Source organism: Sorex fumeus, unplaced genomic scaffold (assembly GCF_029834395.1).
Source record: "Sorex fumeus unplaced genomic scaffold, SorFum_2.1 ptg000115l, whole genome shotgun sequence".
Lineage (NCBI taxonomy): Eukaryota > Metazoa > Chordata > Mammalia > Eulipotyphla > Soricidae > Sorex > Sorex fumeus.
The window spans coordinates 5428597-5453767 of NW_026606172.1; the positions used below are offsets into that span (position 1 = coordinate 5428597).

A 25171-nucleotide genomic window follows, 5' to 3' on the forward strand; every position below is an offset into this window, starting at 1 on the left:
GTAAATATTCCATGTAGGAAAATAATAAAAACTTTTTTCTTTGGAAAACCTACCAAACATGCATAAGATTTTAATTTTAGAAAGTCAATATCATAATGCATAAGATTTTAATTTTATGTAAGTCAAAAATCTAAAAAGAGGAAAAAGGCGTAATAGCAATAAATCTTTATTGGGATATTTTTAACAAAATACTTTTTTAAAAACAAAAGTCCCCTCATGTAAACAATAAAGTAAATAAAGTTAGTTGGCAATATTATGTACATCCAAAGATAAAAGCATGATCTGGGTTAACATTCCACAGTCGAGTACAATGTTTTGACCCACCAACATTCAGGAAGATTGTATTTTAATACTACTATAATGAAATTTAATCAGTAAACATAAAATAGTTTATGGATTAAAATGTAAATTTAACTTTTCATTCTTCTCACCAATTCATATGGCACTAGATCTAAAATAAATTTCGCTTGTCAATATTGATATAAAATGTCCACCATACTAAGCTGACATGGTTATATCTTATCTGATCTTCAGAGCGTTCATGGTAGAATGTGCTGGAACCCAGATATCACAATGTCATTTTTCAAAACAAACCTAACTCTAAATTCTATCTCTAATATGCTATTTTCAGTATCTCTCACTCTCCATATGTACATTAAATAACACAGTAACAGCAACAGCAACTTTTAAGAGTACTGCTAATACATTAATACACATAGGCAATAACTGCTGACAAAGTTGTAGCTTACATACCAAGAAAAAAGTGCTTTCTTTTGTTTTAAAATCTAAGCTGAGTATTGTCACAGAAGTGTTACTTGAGAATGATAGTTTAAATTTAAGAGTGTTAAATACATACTTAATATGGTTGAAAATATATTTAATCATAATTCATAGGAAAATTTTGTCAATCTTAGAAGATTAAAATATATCACTTTATTACTATAAATTTTTGTTATTTTTTTTAATTATATTCAATTTTACAGCCTCTTCCAAAGGCAGCCTGGATCATTTTTTTAAGAGGTCTCAATTTTTGTCTGAAATGCAGTCCTTTTCTTTCTGTTAAAATACGCTAAAGATGTGCACAATATGTTTGTGCTTTTTAAGGCAGGTGCCAAGCACATTTCAAAAGGTAATAAAATTACCAACTAGAATGTTCTCCCAAAGGAAAAAAAAAGCTCACAACAGTTTTTCTTTTGTTTAAAACAGATGTTTAAATAGCACTCTTCTTTTAGATCATTTAAAAATGATCTGGCAGCTGAACGCCTATGAACATAACACATAAATGCTTACAAAGGAAAAGCAACTGATACAGAATTAATTATGTACTTTTTAATATTTTTACACATCTAAGCTGGTGCCTATTGGCATTTCACAAGATTTTGTCTTGAGCATAAAAAAATTTATAACATAAATACCCTAGGTAATGAATGTAATTTCTTTATGCCATGCAGAAATTAACTTTTTATAAATCATAACTCTTAAATAGTTTTGATTAAAATCCAAATTGTTCCCAATTTTGCATCATTGATATTCTTTGGCAGGAGATTCAAAATAGCCATGGGTTAGGAAACAACTGCTTACTTATGGTCTCATTCACCATTTCTGCAAAATGTTTTGTAAAAAGAATCTGTACTATGTTTGCTTTATCCTAAATAATTGCAAATAATAAAAATACTTTTTTAAAAAAACTAATCCACTCCTAAGGCTTTGAGCTGCCGTTCAATCTCTTCATCAGAGATTGTAGTCTTTGAAGTTGAGGCTGATGGTAAGCTTCGGGCAGCTGATGGAGCTTTGGCCATCTATATAGAAGAGAGAAAAAAATAATTAAGAAGTGCATTATCTCACATTCAGGCTGAACATAAAGGACATGCTATAGAGCAGTTTATTCTAGATACAAAAACCATGTACCAAAAAGTACTGTCATCTGAAATAACTTAGCGATTAAAATGGTAGAACTTATTTTGAGTTGAGAAGAAAATGCTCCTACCCTTCCAGAGATTTCAATTCCAATTTCATCAAGAACTTGGTTCACAATATCTTGACTTTCTTCTTCATCATCAGAGCCATCAAAGATGTCATCAAGTGTGTCATTGACTTAGTTGTGGAAGGAAAAAAAAGCTGTCACTTTCAATCAGACATCAGTTTATGTTTACATTTTGAGTAGAACGCATATCACTGGCATATTTAATACTATGGAACAGAAAACTTATAACTATAAAATTCACCTTCAAAGAACTTAGCTCACTGATACATACATTTTTCAAGCCCTAAATATGAAATGATGGAATTTCAACCCAAAATATTTTAGTAAATATAAAATAATATTAATGATGTTGGCAAAATATTCTAACAATGTCTAAGATTCACTATTTCATTAAACTCATACAAAGCATGTGTATTTAACCTTCAGGGATTATTAACACTACAGCACTCCCCCCCTTTAACTCTCCCTTTCTATAATATCTGTGGAGTCTTCATATCAGGCACTGTGAGGAAGAAATTTCTGAAAGTCTAAGGTTGGCACACAGTGTAAATATAATTGAGGAGGCAGAAAGAGCAAGGACAAAGGGAAAAAAAACAAAGGGGAAAGAAGCAAGTATTTATACTTAAGTGGAAAACAATAAACAAATGTAAAGATAAAGGATTATAAACCTTCAGAGAGAGATTGATCAGATGTAAGAAAGAACAGCATAAGCAGAGAAATGATGGAAGGATAGTATCACAAACAAGGCAAATTAAGATTTTTCTGTTCGGTTTATTATTTAAGGTATATAGATGGGAAATGGTTAGGAGAAAAGAATGGAACCATTTGGCCTATTATCATTCTCTCTTAATAAGCAGCATATGTGCTACAGAAGAAGAAAAGCAGATAATATGGTATATTTTCTTTATATGAAGTGAACTCCCTATAAAAAGTAGTAACTACTCAGCAAGAGTCCTCTAATTTTATAATGTTCTTAGCAGGGACATCCCGGGACTTTAGGACTACTTCAGTAACAATACAATACTACTGTTTAAGAATCATGAACTCCTATAAAAGGTGGCTGACTGATGCAAGTATTTTACAACTAAAACATGCTTTTAACATGAGATAAACATATCTCATTAAACACATCATTATTACTTTGTGACAAAAAAGATCTGAAAGTCATTTTAGATGTCCATTAGTTTCCCTATTTGGCATATAAATCTTAATTATTTGTATCCTTGACATTATTAATAAAGACTGATATTGGTTCAGGTACCTGGTTTGTACAAGCATGTTTGACAACTGGATATATTTCTGTTAGCCCAACAGTATAATTTGAAAAGGGCTAAATGATTTGAAATGCTCTGAAAAGGGCTAAAGAGCATACGTCTACAACAAAGAAGTATCACTACTGAATAAAGTGAACATTTAGATGAATTAGTATCTCAATTTTCCCACTTATTGCTAGGTAACTTCGAGAATCAGTCACTATATCACTCTGGGCTTCAGTACTCTCACCGAAAAAATGAACAACCTTGGCTCAAATATGCTTTTGATTTGTGAACTGATTTTATTTTGTAGTCACCAAGAAGTCGCAGAAAGAATATAATGTCAGACTCAGAGAGAAAAGTATGAAAAAGAAACTTAGCAGTTATGATAATCAGATGATAGTGGGGAGAAGGAGAGGCCAGTCAGAATTTATTTATAAAGGTCTGAACACAGAGTAGGTGCAGGAATGAAAAGAAAGTTATGGAAAAGAGAGGGCAGAATAATGTAATCAGGGATTAAGAAATATGACTACATTCAGGAAAAAAAGCCATAACGTTAATAAAAAATAAAAAGATTTCTCAAAGATCTTATTTCCAAAGTTTGAATATGAATAAACTTAAAAAGAGTGTACAATAAAGACATTTATCAAAGCCTTGAATTTATCTTTGGATAAAAATAGTAGCTAATGTTAATGTGCACAACTAAGGTGGTAAAACAGAAAGTACCTATCAATGTCTCATGCGTTTCAGAGCATCTGCAGGGCCAGAGTGCTAGGGTGCTTGCCTTGCATAGAGCGCGGCCAAGCGCCGACCCCCCAGATGGTCTCTCTCCTGGGTCCACCAAGAATGATTCCCCAGTGCACAGCCATGGGTGAGCCCCAAACACCTTTGGGTGTGGCCCCCAAACAAAAAAACAAAACAGAATCACGTGTTTTGCAAAGCACTGAAATAAAAAATGAAAACAATTATGAGAGATGTGTTTAAGTATAAACTTACTGACTCTTCTTGATTATAGTTTAATGGAAAAGTTAATTCCTCTGTTAAAAATTTGCTCACACCTGTGCCACATCACTGGCAATAGCATAACAGATGCTGTGACTATTATATAAATGACAATTCCTTTAAGTGTTTCTGTCATTAAAACTCAATATCCTTACAGATTATAATTTTTAAACAACAGATTAAAAGTAAAAACCAATGTTTTTAGAATTTATTTTAAAAATTTTCTTTTGGAGGGTTTTAGAGTTAAGGCTTACTCCTGACTCTGCACTCAGGGATCACTCCTGAGTCCTTGAGGTACCATATGAGCCAGGGATCGATGAAACACTCAGTCACATGCAAGGCAAGTCTTGCTTTACTTCCTAACTACTGAAGACATACAGGCAGTATCATTTAAGCCCTAAATAAAAAAAATAGATATTATATAACATATTAGACAGTGGTGAGTCTAGTAATTCATATAATTAAATTAGATGCAACTGTATATACTATTGCTATTATATTAATGTGCCAGAATAGGCATAGCTTAGGGAAAAATATCTTCACAAACCATAGTATCAGTTTTAACACAGCATGTAAGCTATGATTCAATCTGACCAAGATACAATGAAGGCTCACACATTCATGAACTATCTATCTGGGAAGAATCTGATAGTACAGACAGACCAAAGACTTTTAAAGTTTGTACTGAGAGTATTTAAAAAATGTAAACAGACAAACCAAAACAGAGGTGGGAAAATTTAAACTAATACAGGAACATTTACCAAATATTATCAAATACATTGAAAACAAAACAATTTTATCAAAGAGGTTCAATACATTAGTTCATATTAAAGGTATGCAATATTAACGGCATTTTAAATAAAAGTCTTCAGGGAAGGTTTGGGGTCAGGTGTACTGTGTTAGATTATTAAGCTTTTTTGTTTCATGTTTTGAACTCAAAAAAGATTTTAATTGAAAGAACAGAAACAAAGGGAAAGAGCGCAGGAAGACTCTCTTTCCTATTTGTCAATAAAGTGAAGATGCTGATACAATACGGCATAGAAATATAGCACAACATATCCGTTTAGATAAACATTAAGATTTTCACATTGCTAATTTAAAAATAAACTGGAGTCACAATATAGACATCTACCTAGAAAAAAATAAGTGCTGTGTCCTTTTATGAAAAAAAAAATGCTTGCATGAATGAGAATATGAGTCTACTATAAGTGACAATCCAAAGATGTAAAAACAGTAAATTTTATTACAAGTAATTGAACTCACTCATTTCCTCAGTCATTTCCATTTTCATGTTCTCCTTCTGAAAATTCTGCATTGTTTGTAATGTCTTTTGAGGATCCATCTTCTTGTTAACTGCCTGCATTGTCTTAAAATATATGAAAATACCTATGTTAGCAGTATAATTATAAAAGTTTACTAGGGAGTTCAATTCAAAGGGACACCATATAAGAAATAGGCTATTTAAAGATATACTTCCTGCCACAATCAAGTGTGAGTGTTGAATATTCTAGATTTAAAAAAGAGAAATGCTTATTTGAAAGCCATATGCACAACATCTACATAATAAAGACCAATGCAAAAAACTAAATAGCAGACAAAAATTATGTAACAAAAAAGCACTTCCAACATAAAATTTGCTGCTATTAAAATGGCAAAATTACACCTGCCTAATCTGTGGTAAGTAGGTAATAATTAAATCTAAATTTTAAAATTTGATTTATAATTTTTATTATATTTAAATTAAAAAATGTTAGCATATATATATATATAAATATATTGCTTTTTGGGTCATACCCGGCGATGCACAGGGGTTACTCCTGGTTCATGCACTCAGGTATTACTCCTGGCGGTGCTCGGGGGACCATATGGGATGCTGGGAATGGAAACCGGGTTGGCCGCGTGCAAGGCAAACACCCTACCTGCTGTGCCATCACTCCAGCCCCCTATTAATATATTTTAAACCATGTTTCCAGAAGTGAACGCAACATTTGGAAGATTGAAGTCTAGTATATTTACAATTACTTTAATGTGTAAATGTGTAAATGCTAATATAGCTCCAAATTTTTGTGTAAAAGCTCAGTATTAAAAATAAATATGATATAAAATATTAGCTTAAAGATAAGATGCAAACCATCAATTCTCAAAACAATCAGTGTGCTAAGTGATAGTAATCATAGTCTGTCTGACATAGTTCTGTGCCTCCTCACTAGTTCAGTATACCTAATTCTCCAGTGACTTTTTACTATTCATCTTAAAAGCCAACTCCACAACTAAATTATAAGGCTAAACATTAATTGAACTCTGCTAAAAAAGTCATTCTTGGGCCAGAGTAATGGTACAGGGGTTAAAGAGCATGCAGATGTCCCAGTTCTATCCCCATCATCACAAATTCTTATAAGCCAAATCCCCCAGATGTGGCCCGGGTTAGGCCTGGCACCACAGGGCTGGCGCATCTCTTCATCCCAAGGCCTCTGCAGGAGTGGCTGGGTCAGGTCCCTGGGTACCACTTTGGAGGCCCGCCTCAAATTAAAAAGCCAATCTCATTTGCATTAATGTCCTCTAGTCACAATGATCTTTCATTTCCTCAAACATGACCTACCATTTGTCTGCATGTGCTCTCTCTAGCTTGGAATGTTCTTGACCATTTGCTTTCCCTATTAGCAACACTTCAGATTTCAGTTTATATACTGTTTTCTCAGAGAATACTCCCTGTTAATCTAGATTTCAACAGGTGCCCTCTTAAATCCTACTCAGTATAGATGAAAGTTTTTTATTTATCGGTGGAAATTATATTACTTTACTTCAGACTTAAAGTATTACTTTAAATAATAGTGAATATAATGATGAGGCCCTCCCATTGATCGTCGATTTGCTCGAGCGGGCCCAGTAACGTCTCCATTGGAGACTTTGTTGTTACTGTGTTTGGCATATCGAATATGTCACGGGGAGCTTGCCAGGCTCTGTCGTGCGGGCGAGATACTCTCGGTAGCTTGCCGGGCTCTCCGAGAGGGGCGGAGGAATCGAACTCGGGTCGGCCATGTTGGCCGCTTGTAAGGCGAATACTCTACCGCTGTGCTATCGCGATGATCAGAGACTTGCTAATGCCTATAAAATCTTACAATGTGTCAGGTAGTGTTCTAAAAACTTTGCATATAATACTACTTGCAATTATGCCAGTTAAGGCAAACAGATCTTTGTGTAGAAGTAGTATCATTTAATTCTTTTTAAACAAATGGAAAATAAATACAAAAAACTGTGAAAAAAATTGCAAAATCCCACAACTACTAATGGAAGTAACATTTGAATCCAATATACCTGACAAATTGCCTCAATGAACTGCTTTTATATAAACTATTTTTTATATTTATATAAAATTTATTTATTTTTATATAAACTGTAATATAAACTATCTTATATTATAGTTTATATTACAGTCTATATAAAAGCAGTTATAGTTTATAGTAGTTGATATAAATTATTAACCTGTAATACAGGTTAAGCCCTTGTTTAATTTTGGTTTCCATTTCATCCATATCACATGTTAGAGTCACAAACTTAAGTTTCTATACAAAGGAGCATTTGCTGAATCAAAATATTTCTTAGAAACTAAAGTGAAAATTGCAGGACCATATGAAGTAACCCCAAGGTAAAAAAGTTTATAAAGTGTCTTCTTGAAGAAAAAAAGAATGCTAATCAATTTTAATCAATTTATATTAAAACTAGGTGTATTTTAAAAGAAAGAAATATGAAACAAGATTAAGTATGAACTGGTTACAAAAACACAATGCTCACAGGAATCTAACCCTGTAATTTCTCTAGTAGCAATGGGTACATATGTGATAATTCTGTATTGATTTTGAAGAATCTGAATACCATGAATAACAAGATGGGTTTTCTTATAATATTTTCCTAACTTTCTTAATATAAATAATTGACTTTTACTGTTCTGTCAGTTTTATTTTCATTTGTTCATTACTCATATTCAGCCCTCCCTATCTCTAACACCAAGTGGTATTTTTAAGAGCTAGGTCTTAAAACATTCTGCAAAATTTATTAGATCACTTTTTTTTAAGGTCTGTGCAGTTTATTGAATCGATTCATATATAGTGGACAGTTGCCTTTTCATATATGTATTTTTTCCCTGGCTACTCCCAGTGGAGTAGTCAAAGGGATCATTCAGTGCTAGGGAGCAAAACCTAGGTTTCCTCAAGCAACACATAAACTCCAGTCCATTGAGTTTTCTCCTGGTTGCTCTACTATATTTTAACCTCTTCTATCCCTAAAAAAGACCCTAGTATTCGTGACAATGGAGGCTCTGTCTTAAACATCTGATAGCTCAAGTTCTTAACATTAAGGAGCTCATTATTTTTTAAATAACTGAAAGACTCAGAGTCCTTTAAAACCTATATAGTAAAAAACTTTGTTTCCAATATCAAAAGCAAAAATTAAAAATAAGTTCCTGATAAAACTGACAAATCCTTCTGATACTTATGTGTCCTTCTGACTCATTTATAAAAATTAATCAAAGCTATGCAGGAATCAAAATTTACGGATTAAAAGACTAAAAATCTTGTTTCAAGTCAATTAAAAAATAAAATATGAAGTTGAGCAAGTAAAGCCTTTCAATAAGTGGTATTGGATCAACTGGTAGGCCACATGCATAAAAATGAACTCAGACCTCTTTCTAATGCCATGCACAAATGTCAAATCAAAATGGATTAAAGACTTCAATTTAGACCTGAAGACATAAGGTACACAGAGAAAAAGATAGGCATAACTCGTCAAGACACTGAAGATAGAGGCACTTTTAAGAATTGAATTAGTGTTTCTGCAATTCAAAGCACACAATGGCCAAAATATAAAGATGGCTCACAGACTGAGAGAAATGATTTGGCCACCACTCTTCTCATAATGGTCTAATATTGAATACATAGAAAGCAGTGGCAAAACTTTACAGGAAAAAAAAATCCAATCACATCAAATTGGGGAGAAGAGATGAACAGAAACATCCTAAAAGAAGAAATACAAATGGCCAGAATGCATATGAAAAAATGATCTATATCACTAATCATCTATGGAAATGCAAATCAAAACAACAAAACCTCACACCAAAGAGACTATCACTTACCAAAAGAACAACAACAACCAGTGGTGGTTTGGATGCAGGGGTAAAGATACCCCCCTCATTGCTGGTGGGAATGTCAACTGATCCAGTGTTTTAGGAAGATTATATCTTACATTAGAGATACCTAATAAGATTATACCTTATATCAGAGATTATATCTCTCTATTAGAGATACCTCAAAAAACTGGGACTTGAGCTTCCACAAAATCAGCAATTGCACTCCTGAAAATAGAACTTTAGAGCCCAAAAACACAATGTCAAAAGACATCTGCCCTCCTATGTTCACTGCAGCACTATTTACAAAAGCTAACACCTGGAAACAACCCAAGCACCTAAGAACAGATGACTGGATAAAGAAGGCATGGTAACATATACACAATGGAATATTATGTGGCCGTGTGAGAAAAAATAAAATCATGCAATGTGCTGACACATGGATCGATCTAGAGAATATCACGCTGAATAAAATGAGCCAGAGGGAGAGGGACAGACAAAAAATGATCTCACTCATATGGGGACTATGAAGACACATAGTAAGAGAACAAATAAAGCCCAAAGGCGATAAAAATGAAGAATAGAAGAACTTGTCCTTACTAAGAAGTTTACTACTTACTGTGTGTGTTTGGTTGAGGTGGAGGAGGGGAAGAGTGAAGAGGGCACAGTGACAATAATAGAGGAAAGTGGTCACTCTGGACCAATATTAGGTGCTAAAAGAAGGCAGATAAAGTGACATACATAATACCCTTTCAGTAACAGTATTTTAAACCACAGTACCTAAAAGTGGGAGCGGGGGAGGAAAAGAGAAAAAGAAAAATGTGCCTGTCATATAAGCAGACTGGGGGGCAGCAGGGAAACTGGATCACTGAGAAAGAAAATAGACACTGGTAAAGGGACTGGTGTTGGAACACTGTATGCCTGGAACTCAATCATAAATACCTTCATAACTTGGCAACTCACAATAATTCACTAAAATTTTTTCATTAATTAAAAAAATGTTTCAAAATAAGAAATTTTATATTAGAAGAAATCAGGAACAGATCTAAAAGCAATTATCTGAATTATTTAGTATTACGACTAATTTTACTAATTACAGAATTAGTAATGCATATATTACCAGGAAGCATTTTTTTAATCCAATTTCCATATTGACTTTCACAAATCTCAGATGAAACGATGGAACTACAATGAAAAGTTTCCCACTTACTTTTGCTGTGGTAGACATTGCTCCAGCCATCTTCATCTGGGAATTCATCACTTTTGTTTGTGTGGACATAGACGTGACTTTTGAACTTACGGCAAACGTTCTAGTCTTCTGTTTTCGTAGATGTACAAGCTGCTTGGCTAAAACTCTGCAAGCTTCTTTATTACCAATCTTAGCCATTTTCTTAATTTCTAATTCCTAATAGAAGAAATAAAATTGGGAATGAAAAACCACTTGGAAGGGTAGTCTTCAATGATATATTTCAAAAGAATAGACCAAATATATACAACATGTTATTTCTCCCTAATCATGAACAGAAGAGGTTGCCATAAAATACAAGCGGGACAGTAATTTAAGGAGAATTTATTCCACATGTTCACTAGAAAAAGAGAACTAGTACTTTCATCCACATATACTAAGCAAGTTTAAAAACAGTAATCACAGTGCCCAAGAGAAAATTATCTGTTTTATTTTCATATTTGGGGTCGGGGGAGGGTGTTGGGGGAGATTCACATCCAGCGGTGCTCAGGAATCACTCATGGTGGGGCTGGGGGACAATATGGGATGCTGGGGATCAAATCTGGGTCAGCCACATGCAAGGCAAGCACCCTAACAACTGTACTGTGGACCAGTCTTCAAATTTTTTTTTAATTCAATCCCCGTGAGTTACAAAATTACAAAGATATTGATGATTGAGTTTCAGGCGTATATAGTTCCAACAACAATCCCTTCACCATGCCCACCACCTTCCACCAATTTTCAATATTTATTAAAATTTAGCGGTAGGGCGTTCGCCTTACAAGCGGCCAACATGGCCGACCCGAGTTCGATTCCTCCGCCCCTCTTGGAGAGCCCAGCAAGCTACCGAGAGTATTTGATATGCCAAACACAGTAACAACAAAGTCTCCAATGGAGACGTTACTGGGCCCGCTCGAGCAAATCGACGATCAACGGGAGGGCCTTTACCTTTACCTTTACCTTTAATTTAAAAGTAGGGAAAAGGGGAAGTGGAAGAATGTAATAATACAGACTACCACAGACACACGTGATGTTAAATGAAAAGGTCCATCTGACATTTCAGTAAAACTACAGCTTGTCAAGTCCAGAAAACATAGTATAGGGACTAGGGTACATGCCCAAACATTGCATACTCCCTAGCCCCCACAAAGCTAGTATGGCCCTAGTGGCCACTGACACTGCAAGACTCAAACAGCACTGCATCCTCAGGCTAGCAGCCTATAAGCCCCAGGAGTGGCCACTATTTAAGCACTATTTGGGAAGGATGCCTTTCCCTCCCAAAGGGCAAACTGTTAGATTAGATAAGCGCCACAATATGCTGTCTCAAGAAGCCGATTTTTAATTCCAAAACTAGCTACATTAAAATCTGACCAAAATGCTTAATATCATTAATTTAGGGCCCTAACCAAAAACCAAAAAAATTAAATTCATTCCCCTCAAGAGGAGAGAGAACAGCTACAAGATGCCTATAGATAATTACAATTAATGGTAAAAGATCCCCTAGAAGAGCAGTAAAAACACCAGGATGTGAGGTACTGCCACTTACAGTTGAAAGTGCACTGAAGTATGAACCAGTGTAATAAAGAAAAGAGAAAAGTAAAATATACGTAAGTAAAATTAAATTAAAAACACTTAATTAAAAATAAGGTGAAAAATTTTACTCATAGATAATATGACTGCAAAAACCAAACTGAATTTCAACAATGGCCACTAGGTGACTGCAGAAAAGTTACAGAGTTTAAGAACACACAAACACTTCATGTATTTCTATCAACAGCAATAAAAAGCCAGAAATCAAATTTGCTATGAAGATATGAATTAGCATAAAGATACCAACTAGTGAGGGATAAAGTTTATGGAGGAAGTTTATATAAAAGAGCAATAAATTTACAAGTACAAATGCTGAAAAATTACAGCTCTCAATAAGTATAGAGATACAGATATTCATGGACCATGAGACAGTATCTTTTTTTTTTTTTGCCTTCTGGGTCACACCCAGAGATGCTCAGGGGTCACTCCTGGCTCTGCACTCAGGAACCACTCCTAGCAGTGCTCAGGGGACCATATGGGGTGCCAGGGATCAAACCTGGGTTGGCCACGTGCAAGGCAAATGTCCTACCTGCTGTGCTATCGCTCCGGCCCCAAGACAGTACATTAAGGAGCAAATATTTTGCAGATTGGTTTACATATTCAATATGACAACTTTGCAGAAATTTATCATATTTTCCTAACATTCATTGGGCAAAGGACATTATTAGGAAAATTAAAGTGAGGGCTGGAGTGATAGCACAGCGGTAGGGTGTTTGCCTTGCGTGCAGCCAGCCCGGTCAAGCCGGGTTCGATTTCTCTGCTCCTCTCGAAGAGCCTGGCAAGCCACCGAGAGTATTCAATATGCCAAACACAATAACAAGAAGTCTCACAATGGAGATGTTACTGGGCCCGCTCGAGCAAATCGATGAACAACGGGAGGACAGTGTTTGTTTGTTTGTTTGTTTGTTTGAAACTGAAGGCCAAGAACTGAAGAAAAACTGTAAAAACTATAGCTATATCTAGAAATAATACTTATGTCTAACAGGAATATAATTTGATGGGAAAAATGACTAACAATCTAATAGATACTATAACAAAGGCTCATTTAAATGGCAAATATAAAACTGAAAAGAAGGGATCATCAGCTGAGAGTAGCTAGATCTTTAAAATATCAACCTATGACATACCCACAAGAATGAGCTAGAGTAAAAATAATTGTTGGTAAAATTATTGGTCAGGATGTGGAACAACGTACAGGTAAAGGTATCCAATAACATAGCTGAGGGGAATAAAAAAAATTACAGCCATTTTTAGTTTGTTTTGTTTCTTTGTGGCTGACCACACCTGGCTGTGCTCACCACTTACTCCAGGTTTTGTATCTCAAGATCACTTCTGGTGTGCTTGGGGAACATACGTAGTATGGGAGATGGCGCATGGATTGGCCTTGTTCAATGCAAGCACTTTAACCCCTCTACTATTCCTTCAGTACACAATTACTAGTATATTTACCATTAAAACTAGCATACTTCCTTAAAAATACATTTAAAAGAAATAAAAAAATATTCACACAAGACTTCAGTGAGTCACTGGAAGCAACGTTATATAAAATAGCCAAACCTTGAAAATAACCCAAACACAAAATACAACAAAATGTGGATACAACAAAATGATACCCAATATGATACAAGCAATGTAGATAACCAAAATTGTATCAACCTTAAGTTATGAGAAGAAACCATATTTTAAACTCTTATTACATAACTGCATTTAGATGAATCTCTAGCAAATATAAATAAATCTGCAGTGACAAATCAGAGTCAGCTGGGGAAAAGATAGGAAATGATTTCTAGGAGTAACTACAAAGTGATTAAGAAATTCGTGGGAAGATAAGGGATATGGTCTTCATATTTTGATGGTAGTAATGGGTTAAGGAGTTTATAATGTCAGATCTATCAAATTATGTACATTAAAGATGTAGAGTTCATGCATGTTAATTGCCCTGCACCATGCTGTTTTCAAAAATATTTTTCCTGGGAAGATTTAGGGTCATACCAGGCTGTGTTCAGGGACTAGTGCTGGCAGGGATTGGTAGACTAAAACGGGTACTGGGGATCAAACCCAGGTTGGCTACATGCAGAACGTATCTCTCTCTCTGGAAACTTCAGAAAGATTTTTAAGCAGCACACATTTCAAACAGAAACCGTATTTAAAGATGAGCAAGAAAGTCTATATCAAAAATACATTAATTGTTATTGACACCATGGTCCTTAAAATATCAAGACACCTAACAATGAGGTAACAATATTATTTTTAGTAGTTATCTCTTGTTTCCCAGAACTATTTTAGTTTTGTTGATAACTATGAAAGTGACACTGTTTTAAGCATTATACTTCATAGTCACTTATGACTTTTACAAAATTAAGAATAATTTAATTTTATAATCAAAATATAAAGAATCCTAATAAAGGTCAGCAAAATGATATAACAAAGAAACAGAAATGCAGGAAATCATTGAACATTACTTCTTAATGTATTACTTATCACTTACATCTGACCTGTATAATTTTTCCTAGCTAGTTAATTATTCTAACACTAATTTCCCAATTAGTTTGAAAAGTAAAACTGAAATTAAATATTCTACTTACCAGTTGTTTTTCTTCTTTCTCCAAAGCTGCTCGATCTCTAATAATAGCCCTCTGTGTACCTCGTAACTCTCGATTTTGTTCCTTTATTACATCTAAGAGAATCATAACAGACACAGAAAATCTTAAATAAAGAGATTATAATATTTTATTCAATATCATTTAAAATGTTAAATGAAGAGAACTTGAAAGAAACAAACTTATTAAATATTAGATTTTCTTCAGCTCAAAAATTAAAAAGTCAAGTATTAAAGCTTGACTTATACTGTCGGAGGGGAAAGGGTGTTGCCCCATTCGCCCTCTCTTCTCTGGAAAGAAAGATGGCGGCTGCATGGGAGCCTTGTGGACAGCAGGTATGAGCCGGGGGAGTGGGGGCGACTAAAACCTCATGGGAAGGGGGACGTTCCGGTCCGTCCTTCACGTCCTACTGAGGTCACCAGTTGCCCCCCGCGAGCGGCACTCCAGCACGGCCACGGCCCCAGAAACACAAGGACTTAATGCAGAACCCAACAGCTTGGAGCAGAAAAGTGAACAGACTATGCGTTGATCCAGGCCATCAGGTCTGTCCGGAGGGGAAAGGGTGTTGCCCCATTCGCCCTCTCCTCTCTGGAAAGAAAGATGGCGGCCACATGGGAGCCTTGTGGACAGCAGGCATGAGCCGGGGGAGTGGGGGCGACTAAAACCTCATGGGAAGGGGGACGTTCTGGTCCGTCCTTCACGTCCTACTGAGGTCACCAGTTGCTCCCCGTGAGCAGCTCTCCAGCATGGCCACAGCCCCATAAGCACAAGGACTTAATGCAGAACCCGGCAGCTTGGAGCAGAAAAGTGAACGGACTATGCGTTGATCCAGGCCATCAGGTCTGTCCGGAGGGGAAAGGGTGTTGCCCCAGTCGCCTTCTCCTCTCTGGAAAGAAAGATGGCGGCCGCATGGGAGCCTTGTGGACAGCAGGTATGAGCCGGGGGTGCGGGGGCGACTAAAACCTCATGGGAAGGGGGGCGTTTCGGTCCGCCCTTCACGCCCTACCGAGGTCACCAGTTGCGCCCCTATGAGCGGCTCTCCAGCACGGCCACAGCCCCAGAAGCACAAGGACTTAATGCAGAACCCGGCAGCTTGGAGCAGAAAAGTGAAAGGACTATGCGTTAATCCAGGCCATCATGTCTGCCCAGAGGGGAAAGGGTGTTGGTCCCTTCCGCCCTCCTCCCTCTGGAAAGAAAGATGGCAGCCACATGGGAGCCTTGTGGACAGCAGGTATGAGCCAGGGATGTGGGGGCGACTAAAATCTCATGGGAAGGGGGGCGTTCCGGTCCGTCCTTCACGCCCTACTGAGGTCACCAGTTGCCCCCCGCGAGCGGCTCTCCAGCACGGCCACGGCCCCAGAAGCACAAGGACTTAATGCAGAACCCGGCAGCTTGGAGCAGAAAAGTGAATGGACTATGCGTTAATCCAGGCCATCAGGTCTGTCCAGAGGGGAAAGGGTGTTGCCCCAGTCGCCTTCTCCTCTCTGGAAAGAAAGATGGCGGCCGCATGGGAGCCTTGTGGACAGCAGGTATGAGCCGGGGTAGTGGGGGCGACTAAAACCTCATGGGAAGGGGGGCGTTTCGGTCCGCCCTTCACGCCCTACCGAGGCCACCAGTTGCCCCCCACTAGCGGCTCTCCAGCACGGCCACGTCTCCAGTGCACAGAAACCAATTTCTTAACTATCTGACTTTCAGTAGAAATACTTCCAGGTTCAATAAGTAAAATAGCAGAAATCCAAAACCAACATTTAATTCTTGAACCCAGCTGTAGAAAGCAAATCACTTCACAATGCTTTTTCAGCATGTCTGATTTGGGGGGGGGGGGTAAACTCTAAATAATAGTGGTGAATCTTTTATTGAAACAATGAATCCAATCAAAGCAGACAGAGTGTTAACTAGAATTCATCTGCCCCACAGGGACTGGGAGGGGTGGGGGGTGGGGTTTTATTGGGGTTCTTCATGGTAAAAAATAAGTTTTGGTAAAGGGAAATGTGTTTGATATTTGCATGACTGAGACCTAAACCTGAAAGCTTTGTAACCTTTCCCACGGTGATTCAATAAAGAAATAAAAAATAAATAAATAAATAAATAAAGCTTGACTTATAAGCAGTGACTTCACAAGTACTTCTGTAGAGTGTATATATACTACAGCTTGAGATTTAACTAAAAGTATAAATAAATCACAATAAAATAGTCCCTTAGATAACTGATTAGCATACAGCATTTTATATGGCAACAATATTTGTCATACACAGAAATCCACATACCATTTTCATCTCTATTGCAATATTGCATGAAATCCAGAAAAAAAAAGGCAGGGAAAGTGTTTTTTAAAATCCTTTAAAAAATATACTAAAGTAGGGGGTATGGTGCCACCAGCAGGTCAGTCTGTACCTATGAGGGGAGTGCATCAGCAGCCTGATGGCACCGTCAGACTTTCAGATACCCCAAAACTGCTGCTGTGCCTTTGTCCAGACCCCCAAATATTGGGGCAAAGTTTACCAAGAAAGTAAACAGATAAAAGTTAGGTATGTGGGAGACACACCCACAAACCACCTTTGGCTCAGCTATATAATTGGAGGCATGGCCTCTCTGGTTCCTAATCGAACTTCTTAATGGCCATGATCCCAGAGACTCAGAAACGAATCTCAGAACACAAAGGCTTTTGGCAGAAATGCGTCCTGTTCCTGCATTAGGTTACTGGGGCTGGGCCACTCCAGGTGGGAATAGGTTTCGTGCCTTGGCCTGTTCCCCTTGTAGTCCCGGTGACCGCCATCCTCCAGAGGCCACTGGACAGTCAGGTTTGGGCCTGCAGTGACAAGACAAGCGGGGCCTCACCAGATGGGGGTGGAACCGGCCCTTTCCTCCCCATCCCAACAAGACCTGGAGTTGCCGCTTACAAATGGCCTCTCTGTCTCCTGATCAAGCTGATTAACGGCCATGATCCCAGAGACTCAGAAGCAAATCTTGAAACCCAGTGGCTTTTGGCAGAATGCATCTGGACTGCATACAAGGTGGCTGCCGCTTCAGAACTTATTGGAAAGCCAGGTATGAGCTGGCAATGATAGGGCAACTGCAGTCTCATGGGAAAGGGGGTGGTATTGGCTAGTCCTTCATGCCCTACCCAGGTCACGAGTTGCCCCGCACAAGCAGCTCTCCGGCATGGTCATGGCTACAGAGGCAAAAGGACTTAATCCAGAGCCTGGCAGCTTGTGGCAGAAAAGTGAATGGACCATGCTTTAAACTACATCACCATGCATCCCCAGGAGAGAAAGGGTGCTCCCTTCAGCCTCCCCCCCGCCCCCCCCCCCCCCCGGGGCAGTAAGGTGGCCACCGCCTCAGAGTTTATTGGAAAGCCAGGTATGAGCGAGTGGTGATGGGGCAACTGCAGTCTCATGGGGGGGGGGGGGGGGGCGGGGGGTGGTACCAGCTCATCCTTCACGGCCTACCAAGGTCTCGAGTTGCCCCCCACGAGCAGCTCTCTGGCACAGCCATAACACCAGATGTACAGAAACCAATCTCGTAATTATCTGGCTCTTTGCAGAAATCCAAAATCCTACGCGACATCATATGATTCTCATAACCAGCTATAGAAAACAAAGTATTTCACAATGCCTTTTCAGCAATTCTGATTGTTGGGGGTGAAATTCTAAACAATAATGGTGCATCTTTTGTCAAAATGATGAATGTAATCAATGTAGAGAAGAGTTCAGTGGAAATTATCTGCCTCACAGGCATTGGGAGGGGTGGGAGTGGGGTATATTGGGGTTCTTGGTGGTGAAAAATGAGTACTGGTGAAGGGAGGGTGTTTGATCATTGTATGATGGAGACTTAAACCTGAAAGCTTAGTAACTTTTCCCACAGTGATTCAATAAATAAATATAAGAAGAAAAGTAAATAAATAAAACAATGAAAAAAAAAAGTAAGGTGGAGTTCATGCCCAAATCAATCAGCTAATCATTAGCTAAATAAATAGCAGTACTCCTACATAAAAAAAGAAAAAAATATACTAAATTATCATAATAGAGAAAAGCAACAGATCTAGAATTGAATATTAGTTCTGCCAGTTAATCATTATGTGATATTTTGGAATATACAACACTACATAAACTCAGATTCTTATGTATAAAAGAGCAATTCTTATTAAGGCATAATAAAATATATACAATGATGCCCCTGATATACTTTAGTATCTACTCATTCTTAATTCCAATCATTATTCCTACCACCTGAAGAAGGTATACTTTAGGTATCTACTCATTCTTAATTTAGATCATTAGTTCTATCATCTGAAGAATTTAAATATCAGTCTAGGCCTCATATACTATAATTTGGGTAAACTCTCACCACTTATTTCTTCAAAGGATTACAGATCATGATGATAAGTATTACCAAGATGTTATCTCTCATTGGTAAAAATTGAAAAGTGTTTTAAATGCACACTGGATTACATATATTATAATATTCCTAATAATTTAATGGAATTATCTTTCTATTAGCTTACAAAACAGAAAACAGTATTGAGAAGTCAAAAATAACTTTCTCAAAGTCACATATAAAGTAACAGTAACACTTTTTGGGTCCAAGTGTTTTGTTTTAAGAATCAAATCATAATCAATTCTACTATAGCCTTTTTACTAAAGAGGCAGATCCAGAGAGAAGGAAGGAATAGTTTCTTTATCAAATGTTATTGGGAAACCAGATATCTGTATTTCAAAAAATGAAATTAGAATCTACATTCTATCATCTGTAAAAATTTTAAAAAATATTTATGACGCAAATATAAGAGCTGAATTTCAAGAATCTTAGAAGAACATACAGAAGTAAATCTGCATGATCTGGAATTTAGCAGAATGAATTCTCTGATGGGCCACTGAAAGCACAAGCAACAAAAGAAAAAAGGGGATAACTAGACTTCCTAAAAATTAAACACTGTGGTTGATGGAAGATTATTAAATTAAATGACAACCTAAAGACTGGAGGAAAATATATGCAAATCATATTCTGTATATTGTTTAAATATGACTAAACATCAGATACATGTGTATTTATATCTATGGTAGTACAGTACATGGAAATGTCATAACTTAAGAACAAAAGAAAAAAAACACAAAACAATGGAGGAATTTAAAAGACATTACTCCAAAGAAAATAAACACATGAAAAAGATGTTAATTATTATCAGGTAACAGGAAAAAGATACTACTTCACATTCACCTCCCAATCTGGGAAAAGCAAAAAAGTAAACACTATTACCTTAATTTTTCATAGGAGGGAATTCTTATCTGTTGAGATAATCTGCCCAAGGAAGAATTATTGCTAAGGTTCATACATAGGTGGTCAGTTTACAAAGTCTTTCCTTTTATCTTTCTTTTTTGGGGGGGAGTCACACCCGACGATGCACAGGGTTACTCCTGGCTTATGTACTCAGGAATTACTCCCAGCGGTGCTCGGGGGACCATACGGAATGATGGGAATCGAACCCGGGTCAGCCATGTGCAAGGCAAACGCCCTACCTGCTGTGCTATCACTCCAGCCCCAAAAGTCTTTCATTTTAACTACTATATTATACCGTGAAACTTTTCAAGCCAGAAAAGTTATCAAAGATATAATCCTTACAAAATGCTGACACATATCAATAAAAATATACAGTACTTAGAACAGAATAAAATCTTCTCAGTACATAAAATATGACTAATCAACTATAATGTCTTTCTAAAAGTTAAAATATGATGCCAACGCTCCTATTTTTGTATACAGAAATATACAAAACACTATTTTCCAAACTTTTTATTCTGTTTCTCAACTAAGTTATATCTTTCGCCTGTCACACTCATGTTTTACTAGGGACAAATTCTAAAGGTTCCTTTATTATAGCAATATAAAGCCATACTAATTAAGAAAGATTATGAAAGAAGGGGATGAGAGTTTCTCCACTCACCTAATTTTCTTTTGGATTGGTAACAGACTTTTCATTAAAAAAGAGGGAAGAAATCTTTTAGAGAAAAAAACAGGAAATGTTAAAATTGAGAAAAAAAATTAAATAGATGTCTTTGCTCCAAGGTTTCTAAGAATGTTTACTATTTGAGTATATATTGCCATCCATAATATAGAATATATTACAGGTTGTTTTCAAAATTCATTAAATCAAGGATGCTTTAGTCTAAAATATAATCTCTCAAGGATCAACCTTAGTCTAAAATATAATCTCTTAGTTTCCTAACATAACAAATTTCCAGACTGGTTCTCTTAAACAACCATTTTGTCAGTTTATTCCTTGGTCTTCTGCCAAAAGATAAAGGATCTAGTATCTTCTGAAGTCTCCCTTTGGCTCAATTTTTGCTATGTTCTTAAAATGATCTTTTCTCTGTATGTAATTGTCCCTAGTACATTTTCCTCTTTTTAAAAGTCAGGAGTTCTTCTAGATTAGTAATCCACTCTTTCAACCAGTTAAGGTCAAGTGTCTTTAAACATCCTTTCTCCAAATGTCATACAACAGCAAGGAAAGCTCCAATTCTTCTCTTTTAAAGCAATTTTCAACTTTTCATCCTCAACACTTGCAATTTTCCTTGTTTCCTAAAGTTAATAGATCAACAGGAAAACAATGCCCTTACTATTTCAATTAAAAATATATATTCTAAATTAAGACTAAAATCACAAATAAATTTTTGGTGTATAATTGCTTTGTGGCCAAAGTTCAGTTAGCACACAATTAAGTGAGAGTGATGATGAGAACTGAGCTAAAGAGAAGCCACTGTTGATAATTTAGCTTGTGTACAGGTAATTGACACAGCTGAGGGGTGTGGCTCAATGATACATCATCCCATGTCTTGCACACACTGCAAAACCACTACTGAAACACTTGATAACTAAGATCAAGACTTTTATTAATAACTATTTTTCCATTCCTAGGGTTGCATAACAAAAAATATCTGGTCTTTGGCAAAGCTTCTAAAAGCTCTGAATTCCCAAACAGGAGTTTCTATTGATTCACACACTGAGCTGGATATAACTTAAGAGTGATGCTAGTTACTTAAACAGTAAGCCAGGAGATACAGCTAAGGGGTAGAGACTGGAGAAGTTGACTAAAGGAAATGGAAGAAGCTGGGTAAGGAAATGGAAATTAACTGACTCCCACCCCTAATACCCTGCTTTCAATGAAAGTTCTTGAGTTGGATCCTTCATAAAAATAGGTAATAAGTAAAGCACTTTTCTGAGTTCTAAGAGTTATTCTGATCTAGCAAATTAGGAATCTAGAGGAAGAAATTGTGGGTACTCCCAAATGTAACAGCTGGTGAGACAGAAGTACATGGTATTTTTGCAGCAGGCTATTGAAGTAAGGACAGTCTTATGGGACTGATCTCTTAAACTATGGGGGTCCTACTAACTGCAGATAATACTAGACTTTAATTAAGCTTTTGAAACAGCTAGTCTGTGCCAGAGAATCAGAAAATAAAAGACAGATGTAGCTCTCATTGATAAATAAATATTAAGGCAGGACATTTTAATAAAGCATATATATTTAATTGCTAGAGTTTCATTTTAATTTTATGTAACTATGTGTAACATAACACTGCATATTAGAAAAGAAAAAAATTAAGTCTGGTACTGCGATTCTACAAACTCACAGTTGTTAATAGATCTATTAATATTTAAACAGTTCTTAAGCCATAAACCAAAAGCATATAATGTTACATATTAAAACATAGCTATAATACTTTAAGATGTATGTTAAGTAGAAAAGAACAGTAAACTATTTTTCCATGAGATGAATTCCTATAAATTATTTTTTTAATTTTTTAAAATAAGTTCTATTTAAATAATAAATATGGGTTTAAGTAAACCCATATTTAACAATTTGGTCTTCTACATAATTCAGAGTAAATAATAGGAGAATAATTCTGAGACACTTGTATTATTTTGAAGACCAGTAAATTTATTTTTTAGTATGTCTGATCTCTTTCCAAGATTATAAGTCTTTTTAAAGTACTGTATGTACCTATTTGTATTCTCACTATTCTTAATACCAACTACCATGCCATTATATTTAGCAGTGATTTGAGTAAGTACAAACATATACAATGAAATGTAAAGGGATTTGCCTTACAGGCATAGTTAAGTGTATAATAAAATATACAGTGAAATGCATTGTTTCTCAAGAAAGGTGACTGATAATTTAGCAGCAAAATCTGATGGTGATCCTTCTACCAGAAATAAAAAATATGAAGTGTTAAAATAATCAAATATTTCCCTTATAGTTTTTACTCTCCCTCTTTTTCATTTTGAACCAAAACAATGGTAAGTACATACATGACTATATCATTCTACTGATATCTACAAAAGATGGAGTTTGTGGGTCCTAGAACTTTCTCTGTAGTTTCTCTGCTCTGTCTGCTAGAACAACTACAATAAAAAAAAAATCTATAGAAATTTTTTTTAAGTGTATATTCTAAATTTTTATGTGCCAGGGCTTTGTTGGGTAATGTGAAATACTTTGAAATAGGTGGTATCAGAAAATTGTCAAATTGTATAAACAGCAATGATTCTTGGCTATGATATGGTCTGGACAAAAGTGAAACCAAAAGGACCTTCCATGTGATCCAGCCTCTTTCACTACAATTTTCTACTGGGATCTGAGCCCAAGTCCCAACTTGAATTACAGCATTTATTCCAGATACTGCTCATTTACATTCAATTTACACTTTTGAGGATTAAAACAAAAAGTAATTATCAACTAAATATATGAACATTCAGTTGCTATTTAAAGTGATTCTGTTATTAGAGAAGTCCCTGAATTGTTGAAGTATAGCATAAAGATCATACCAGACAATATCCACTCTGTCATACACTAAGCTTTGTACTTTCTGCACTTTTCTGTCTAATAAATTCTATTTTATGTTTTTAACTCTCTCTAGGAGGAAAATATCGCTGTATGGAGTATTTCTCAGCTGGGGGGGGGTGTCATATGGATATCCCATGCCCATATCTCCAGGATATTTCAAGGGAACGGCCCACCAGGGAAAACTGGATTAACAGGAGCAACAGTTTAAGACTATGGGGCCAACCTGTTGGGCAGACAGGTAACAGACCGAAAAGGGGTTAGGTGGGCCACTGTACTGAAAGGAGACAAGGTCAAAGAGGGGCCTCAATCAATAAAAAGACTGTAAATACTGATCTACAAGATTTTAATGCTTCACAGCTGGTACAACTCATATAAATTGAGATAGGGGCACACTATGATCTATGTTTCACAACTTCATCAACTACTTCTGGAGATAAGTATCACAAGAGAAAGAATGTTTTTTTTTTTGACTTTTTTTTTCCCTTTATTTTATTTTATTTTATTTTTTTTTACAGTTGTAGATTTACAATTTTTTGTGCTTTGGTTTCAATTATACAATGATCAAATACCCATCCCTCCACCAGTGCCCATTTTCCACCACCATGGATAATATCCCTCCCACCCCCATCCCCCCATCCCCCCTGTCTCTGTGGCAGGGCAATCCCCTGTGTTCTCTCTCTCCTTTTGGGTGTTGTGGTCTGCAAAAGAGGCATTGAGTGGCAAACATGTTCAGTCCATAGTCTACTTTCGACAGGCATCTCCCCTCCTGGGAGGATCCTCCAAACATCCTTTATTTGGTGCTCCCTTCTCTATCTGAGCTGCCCTTTCCTCTAGGATACCTGGCTGGCCTCTAAGTTATGGAGTAATCCTCCTGGTGCTGATCTCAGCTATTCTTGGGTATTAATCTCATACTTTGTTACTTTATATCCCCCAGATGAATGCAATCTTTCTATGTCTATCCCTCTCTTTCTGACTCATTTCGCTTAGCATGATACTGAGAAAGAATGTTTACACTGGATTTCACCAGCAAGCTCTGTATCAGCTGATACAGGAAGAAATGGTAGATATTACGATACTGCAGGATAGTGCACTAATGGGTTTAGATAAATACTGATCATTACTATGGATAGAAGATAACTGATACATGTTCAGGAAAAGTAGGTCTGAACAAATTCCACTGGTGGAGCTCACCAATGAACAATAAGGAAAGAGGCCCTGGCTATGTGCAGAAGTACTTTCTTAGGTAGATGAAGAGAAAAAACAAATGGAGCAGCTCAAAAATCAAGCACTAAGTAAAAAATAAAAAAATTCAATGGATTTAGGAAGTAACTAGATTCAGTGGAAAAAGAAAAATGACAATGTGAACAGGTGAGGAGAAATCAGTATTTAATGTGCAAAACAAATTTATTTCTCAGGCTTCAGAAAGGGTATTCCAGGAAATCAAGGGTAACAGTTTTAGTTTAATTAAGTGGGTTTGACATAGGATAAAGAAATAATAACAAAAAATAATTCTACAAAACAGAAAGAGCAGTGGAGGTGCATGCTAACAGCTTTAC

At 36.4% G+C, this 25171-nt stretch overlaps 1 protein-coding gene across 1 annotated transcript in view; it reads right to left on the minus strand.

Annotated features, from left to right (window-relative positions):
- Positions 1 to 150: 150 nt before the first annotated feature.
- The window catches only part of CHMP2B (charged multivesicular body protein 2B), a 30378-nt gene continuing 5357 nt past the window's right edge, over positions 151 to 25171 (minus strand). The window contains exons 2-6 of the mRNA XM_056135442.1: positions 14759 to 14850; positions 10569 to 10763; positions 5503 to 5605; positions 1988 to 2094; positions 151 to 1799 (exon numbers count right to left, since the gene is read on the minus strand). Of these exons, the coding sequence (XP_055991417.1) occupies positions 1689 to 1799; positions 1988 to 2094; positions 5503 to 5605; positions 10569 to 10763; positions 14759 to 14850 (608 nt within the window). The 3' untranslated portion in view covers positions 151 to 1688. The remainder of the gene's footprint in view (positions 1800 to 1987; positions 2095 to 5502; positions 5606 to 10568; positions 10764 to 14758; positions 14851 to 25171) is intronic.